Raw genomic sequence first — 7,523 nt, forward strand, 5'->3', positions numbered from 1 at the left:
CAACAATGCGCAGGTTTGTCGCGGTGGAAGTTGGCTCTGGCTGCGGGGTGAGGTTTCTGCGCCGTTCGCTCTCCCGGAGGGATGCTCGGGGGGTCCGGAGGGATGCTGGTGGTTTGGGCAGCTGGGAAACCACCCAGGAAAGTGATTTCTGCGCTGTAATGTTTGCTGAGGTTGTTGTCGTTTAAAGTGAAGTGTCGTGTGTGTTTCCTGACAGTGCTCAGCCTTTAGAGTGATTTTGTGATTGTGGGCGCATGACAAAACACGTATTTCTGTGAACACAAATATTTTTTAGTGTTGAGCACCGGAGTCCCCTAGCAGCAGACTTAAAAAGTCTTTCCCAACGTGAATGGGAAACTTGGGAATGCTTGCTGTCATCTCCTCCCTGAGACGTGTAGTAACTTTGCAACCAGGTAATTAAAAAATTAAAAACTCCTCTATTTCTCTTAAGAAACAGTTTAGGTCTTTGAAGGGACGTCGTGACAGTGTTCTGCTCGAATTTGTAATCCTGAGGACGTCTTTTAGTACTTGAATTTCACAAAGTGAGGAGGAAGTCAAGTGGGAAAAAGTGGCTTTATATCCGATTTGAGGAGTCTGATGAAATTAAGACACAAACTTCTATATATTACTTCGTGTTTCCTGATCCTTATGCAACTGATTAAAAAAGTTCTATTTATTTGTCCACATGTTACACCAGTTTGTAACTTCAATAAGTGTGGGTTTTCCCCACTCAGCAGTGAATAGTTATATCATTTTTGTGTGTTTAAAAATGGATTTGGAAAGGTGTTTTGATTTAGTGGAGTCTAAACTGTACTGGGTAGGCCATGTGTCAGAATGAATATGGAGAAATATTTTATAACTCCAGCTGGAATTTTATATTCCTGAGCAAAAAGGTTTATGTTAATACCATTAATCCTGTTTTACAGCACAGGGCATTATCTACAAATCAGGCACTTGAGGTGCCTTTGGATTATTTGACTTTAAAGTGAGTGGAAGTCCAGTAAAAACTCGTTACCTGTTTGTTTAATATTCCCTTGTGTTTCCCTGGACTACCAGGAGATAATGGAGTGTGACACGTGGTAGGAATTGTAAATGAAGGTGAATTACAGTCCCTTATATTTCCATGGAGCCTGCATAAAAAAATAAAATCTGAAACCCCAGAGTAAGGGTTTCAGTCATTTTTGCACACAAAATACTTAGAAATAGTGGGACTGGAGTGTTCAGAGTACTTGTGGCTTTGGACAACAATTGGGAGTGTGTAGAGCTATAAAAATCTATCATTGAAAACAATATTAGTTACTTTCTGAAACAGTTTAAATGCGATGTAGAGTAGGGCTTTGTTTCTAAACTACCTGCTGGCAAATCATTCCTTGTATTTTTTATTTTTTTTTTTAATAAAGCAAGAATTTCAGTCAGTGGGGAGCTTGTGAATTAGAAGTTTTAAAATAAGTGTTGCAGAAATGCTCTGTGTGTTTGGGTGGGGGTTTTTGGCTCAGGAAGAAGTACCTGAGAAAGGTACCAGTGCCTTGTTTCAAGGATGGAGTTGAGGAGCAGGTTGAAATCTCTCATCCCAAAAAACTTTCTGCCACGTAGCTTTGTAAAGCAGGTAGGCCTAAATACAAAGTAAGTCCAAAAAGAGATGTGTTTGAGAGAAATGTGAGTTTTCAAACCTGATGCCTGATTCTGGAACTTGTAGTGTAGGAGGAAGTTTTCAGGCCTTCCTCATTATCTCCCTGAAACGCCGAGGTAATGTTTGAAATCCCCTGTTTATTTGCCTGTAGTGCAAGAAGCATCAGTTTGTACCAACCCCTAGAGCAAAGTGGCAGCCACAGGCAGTGACCCCTGCAAATCCATGGTTCTGATGGAGTCTGGAGCACTCAGACCTGTTTTGAGCACCTGTGTAAATTTTAAGCTTCACTTGGACTCTAATGTGGGCTGTGAAGCCCAAATGCAGCACCTGCAACGCTTTGGGAGTTTCCCATGATTTCAGGTAGTTCCTGTTTAGAGAGATCAGTGGATTGTTGTTTGGGCTTTAGGATATCCATGAGTGCTTTGTGAAATCCCCTTCTAAAGCTGCAAATAGATGGGTTGTGTCACAGAGGTAATGATTAGCCAGATCAATAATGTGTATGGTTAAGGGTGCTTTGACAGAAGAACAGGTGATAAATAAAGCAGTTTAAAGCTCAGGAAAGGCTGTTGTGGTGGGATCCCATTCCTGGCAGCAAAATCTAGGTTGGACATGAGATCAGGCAAATCCTTAATGCTGTAGATCAGCCACAGAGGACTGTGGATATAGTCTGACATCATCACCTTCATTTAGGATGGGAGCAGCTGCTTTGTCAGGTTTTGAGAATTTATCATAATGTGACTGCTGCACACTTAATTTATCTTCATCATAAAAGCTGTCCTTCCCCCAGTCAAAGCTTTGTAGCAGTGAAGATGAAGCCTTAGGTTTGTGCAGGGCATTGATTTGCTCACCTGGGACATTGTTCTGCTGTGGCCTGAGGAGTGTCACACGTGAGAGAGGGGACAGCCACAGCTGGACGCTCCCCTCTTAATGGGGAGGTGTCCACAACACAGGAGGTTGTGCTGTAATGGGTGTGCAGAGAGCACACGGAAGGATTTTGGAATCAGAACATTCTACCTGGAGTGCTCTTGGGAAGCATGGAATTGTTAAGGTTGGAAAAGACCTCTCAGATCTGGCCTCTCAGTCCAACCGCGTCCCCATGTGCCCCATTCAGTCTCCTTTTGAACACTGTGGTGATTCCACCACTTCCCTGTCATCCTGCTCCAGTGCCTGACCACCCTTTCAGGGAAGAAATTTTCCCTGATATCCAATCTACACCTCCCCTGGCCCAGCCTGAGGCCGTTCCCTCTCCTCCTGTCCCTGTTCCCTGCGAGCAGAGCCCGACCCCCCCGGCTGCCCCCTCCTGTCAGGGACTTGTGCAGAGCCACAAGGTCCCCCCTGAGCCTCCTTTGCTCCAGGCTGAGCCCCTTTCCCAGCTCCCTCAGCTGCTCCTGGTGCTCCAGACCCTTCCCAGCTCTGTTCCCTTCCCTGGAAGGATGGACTTCCCTGTCTTGCCTTGGGATAGGGATGGTGGTACTGGAGGAGCCCTGGGAGTGTGCGTGGGGACACAATGGAAGGAGCAATGAGGGGGAGCTAGAAATGTGTTTAATGTACAAACACAACTCTGACAGACCTGGTAACTGCTTTTTTTGGGGTTTTTTAATTGCTTTTAAACAGGAGAAGTTTGTCCTTAGGAGTCTAATTCCTGCCTCCACGCAATGCTGCACACTCCAGAGGAGAGAACCTGGGTACTGATAACAAGGACACGGTCCAAGTGCCACCCCTGGGCATCGCCAGCCACAAGTGAGTTCAAAAACTGCATTTTTGTGGGGAAACAGAAATAAAAACTTGTTGTGTGAGGTGTTTGTTTTATAGTGAATAGCCACATTACATGAAAACCTCAGCACCTGGAGGGAATGTTACATCCCAGATGAAGCAGCTTTCCCTGTTTGTGTCAGGGCAGAAGAGTGATCCTCTGGTCACAGAAGGCAGCAGATCCTCCCACACTCTTCTTGTCTTTGTGAGACTCACCACAAAGTCCTGAAGAACAGCTGCTGGAAGTTACCATAGACCCAAAAAAAACCCCCAAAAAATCTTTGTTGGTATGAAATGAGTATTTAGATGCTTGTGTTAAAACAAAATAAACAAATGGCCCGTGAGCCTGTGAATGTTCTTAATTGTAATTGGGCAGCAGAACCCATATATTGAACAAGCACCTCATAAATGTATTTATTGCCCCAAACAGCCCACCTTAAAAGGTGCTTTTTTAAAAGTGCTTTTGACCCAGCTAAGAGGGATCTGTCAGACTTGATTTTTTTTTTTTTCCTTCAGGAAAAAAAAGTTTCTTGATTCTTTAGCTGCTGAAAAGGAACGTTTCCCTTTGGGGTGGTGACAAATCTTCTGGATGTTGCGAGTTCAGGATTTAGGAGGAAGTCTTCAGTAATCTGCTGTTTTTATGGTTTTAGCCCTGATATTAAGAGATCTGAGTAACTGCCCTGTTTTCTCCCCTGAATTTGGTTTTTTACATATCCTTGTTGCCTGTTTACTTCTGCTGGTTCATTTCCTGGGTAATCCAAAAAAGCAATTTAGAGTTTTCTGGGGTTTTTTTTTAACTTTTTGTTACCCCCTGGTTTCAGAGAATCCCTAGCAGTGAACCCTGAATGAGTCAGACAGTCCCAGCTTGCTATAGATTAATATATCCATAGGTGGGAGTTATTAGAAGTCTTAAAAAAACCCCCCCAAAACAGTGCTTTTTTCTGTTTGCTTTATCCTGCCAAGAAACAAAACCCAAGAAATAAACAGGAAGTATTTATCCTGCCAAGAAATCAGAGCAGAATCCCCTCAGTGTGGATGTGATAATGCTGCAGTGCTGCTGTTTACTGTTGTTATCAGGGCTGTTCTTGCAGTGCTCTGGAGCAGTGAGATCCTGCAGCTTTAGGATAAGTGGCTGTAAAAAGGCTTTTGGCAAATTTCATTGCTTTTTGTTTGGAAAATCAAGAACTTTTGGATGGGACTGGATGTCAGTGAAAGCAGTTTTCTTCTGATTATACAATGAAGCAATATTTAGCTGTGATTACATTATTTTTCAGCTTATAAAATACCTTTTCAGAGAACTGTAAGTGTGATATGAGCCATAAACTCTTCTCACCTCTAAAGAGGAAGAAATCCTTCCCAAAGGGTGGTGAGACCCTGGCACAGATTCCCAGAGAAGCTGTGACTGCCCCGTCCCTGGAGTTGTTCAAGGCCAGGTTGCACGGGGCTTGGAGCAGTCTGGGACAGTGGAAGTTGCAGGTCTCTTCCCAACCCAAATCATTCTGTTTCAGTCCCCCAGATGTACATAACACTGGCATAATTTAGGATTCTCCATGAAAACTCCTGAAACTCCTTCCAGGCTGCCTGAGGGGCCTCCAGTGCGCTGCCAGCAGCTTGTGGCATCTTGGAATAACAGCGACAGTCTTGAACTGCTTCCAGAGCTTTGCTGGACAGCACTAGGAACAAAACACTTCCAGTAATGAGGAGTAAGAGGGGAGTGTCCTGCTGTATTCCCAGTGCTGTGGAATCTTTGCAGAGAGGATTTTCACAAGGGGTAGATCTCTGTTTTCAGCCGCCCATCTCAGGCAGTGCTGGGGAAGCAGAAGCCTCTGTGTGGAAAATGTCTCGGACACATCCTTTACTGATCTTGCAAGATCACAGAATCCCAGAATGTTTTGGCTTGGAAAGGACCTTAAAAATCATCTATTCCACCCCTTGCCATGGGCAGGGACACCTTCCACTATCCCAGGGAGCTCCAACCTGGCCTTGGACACTCCCAAGGATGGGTTCTCCGGGCACCCTGTGCCAGGGCCTCCCCACCCTCACAGGGAGCAACTTTCTCTTAATGTGTAAATCTCTCCTTTTTTCATGCCACAATAGTATCAATGTCTAATAGCTTTGATACTCCTTAATATCAATTTATACTTGAAATATTAACATTTTATTGATGAAGTTGTGCTCATGTATTTCTCCTCGAAAGACACTTTGGAAGAGAATCTAAGTACAAAGAACTGCTTGAGGCTTTTGGAAATAGTGAATGGTTTTGGTAAATACTTTTGCTTGCCTGCTCCTCAGCTGTTTGAATGAAAAGAATCCATCCCAATAACCCATCTGGGTTCTAGATGTAGATTTTTATTGTTTTTTTGGAAGGTAAAGCACCAGTGGCTTTCCCAGGATTTGAAGGGGAATAAAGTGCAAGCCCTACTGAAGACTGTAAGAGTTATAATTTGGTTTCTTTTTCTTTTTTTTTTTTTATTTAGAGGCAGCATTTAATTTGTTGGTTTTTAACTTTGAGATGATTCTATCCCATTTTTCCCCCCTTTTTTTTCCCTGCAACTTGTTAGTAGCTCCTGTGTGAACCCCAGAGGAGAATTTGTGTTTGACTGGGTGGAAGGGCAGGCTCCAGTGTTTTGGAAGCACTGAGCCTTATCTAGGGTACATGAAGTCCCTCTTCTCCTGGGCTTTAGACACATTGTCCTGCACAACTCACATTAGCAGTGATTAATGACTCTGAAAATAAAACATAAATCCATTTGTTACAGATCCTATTTTTAATCTATGCACAAGTATTTTATAGCCTCTCCAAGGGGCAGGAATTTCTCTCTGTGTTGCTTCCTGGTAGCCCAAACAGCACCAGGGGCTGGGCATTGGTGTGGGGATTCTGCTAAATTCCTGTGGAGTTCTGGCCTTGCTGGATCCTAAAGGATACCTGTGTTTGTTCAGGAGTCATTTGGAGCAGAAAGTCTCCTCCCCTCCTCTGCAGGGTCAGAATGGACCTGTGTGAGTTGTTCTTGTGCCTGATTTAATGACATGAGTACTGAGAGCACGTTCATATGGAATTTTTCCAGAATATTTGTGTAGCCTCCATAGGGTTTTAGTACCTCTAATTCTCTTATTTAATAGAGATTTCTTTGGATGTGTAAAATCAGTTTATAGCAAGTGATAAACTCTCAGTGTAAACTTTTTTTTGATTTAAAAACATTCACTGCAGGGTTGTCCTGTCCTGCTCTTGGTAGGAGCACACCTGGCCAGAGAATATTTCTGCCCAACCTTTTCAGACAGTGCCCAGGAAGGGAGATCTGAGTCCGTGACAGCTTTCACTAGGCCAAGGATTTATAGCAAGGAAGACAAATTAAATTCCAACCCTTCCAGTTTGGAAGGGACCTCAAGTATCATCTGCTCCAGTCTTTTTTGGTATAAATAATCTCTGAATAAATAATTTATTTGTAGTATTCTTTCCTGGAGCAGTGCTTGGGTTACTTTTCTTACCCACGTTTTGCTCCGTGGAGTTTCCCTGCTTCCCACGGGCTCTCCATTGGAATGTTCTGTGTTTTTAGGGGATCTGACAGGCATGATGGCTCTCCCCTTTGTTTTCCAGGGGGGATGTGTTTGCCTGGGACAGGTGCATTCCCAGTCTCATAGAGCAGGAGATTCTGAGCTGTGAACGTGCCACGCCAACACCTACAATGTGAAACCTGTGGAGAATTCCTGTTACTGTGCAGTAAGTCAGTTCTGTTATTTGTGTGTTCATTTTTAGAAGACAGATTTGTCAGACTTGGCCTAATTTAAGGCAAAGGAGGGAACATGATTTAGACTCTATCCTTTTGTCGTGGCTGCGTTACACATTCCTGAAAAAAATTCCTTCAGTTCAGGAAGTAAAAGCAAAGCTTGGCTTTTTGCTGCCTGTACTGCTCACTGCATGAACATCTAATACTAAAAACCATTCCCTTCTCTTCCCACCCCAGGTGAACAGCAGGGAGCAAACCATGGACACTCAGTTGTTCTCCCCATTTTTGGGAGCAGTCCCCAGTCCCCCCACGCCTCTGGAATCCTCCCGGCTGTGCAGCAACTGGCCAGGATGTGCTGAGGATCCTGGATCCCAAACTGCCTTTCAGGAGTGCCCAAAGAAAAGGTATCAGCATTCCTG

At 44.0% G+C, this 7,523-nt stretch overlaps 1 protein-coding gene across 2 annotated transcripts in view; it reads left to right on the plus strand.

Annotated features, from left to right (window-relative positions):
* The window catches only part of LOC103623967, a 27,274-nt gene that overhangs the window by 3,855 nt on the left and 15,896 nt on the right, over nucleotides 1–7,523 (plus strand). The window contains exons 1-4 of one of the 2 annotated variants that reach the window (XM_008643148.2): nucleotides 7–410; nucleotides 3,242–3,367; nucleotides 6,975–7,097; nucleotides 7,342–7,508. In XM_008643148.2, coding sequence (XP_008641370.1) covers nucleotides 7,363–7,508 — 146 coding nt within the window. In that variant the 5' untranslated portion in view covers nucleotides 7–410; nucleotides 3,242–3,367; nucleotides 6,975–7,097; nucleotides 7,342–7,362. Of the gene's footprint in view, nucleotides 1–6; nucleotides 411–3,241; nucleotides 3,368–6,974; nucleotides 7,098–7,341; nucleotides 7,509–7,523 lie in introns of those variants that run through there. The other variant, XM_017746771.1, reaches the window with a different exon arrangement.

Source organism: Corvus brachyrhynchos, unplaced genomic scaffold (genome assembly GCF_000691975.1).
Source record: "Corvus brachyrhynchos isolate BGI_N302 unplaced genomic scaffold, ASM69197v1 scaffold18, whole genome shotgun sequence".
NCBI lineage: Eukaryota > Metazoa > Chordata > Aves > Passeriformes > Corvidae > Corvus > Corvus brachyrhynchos.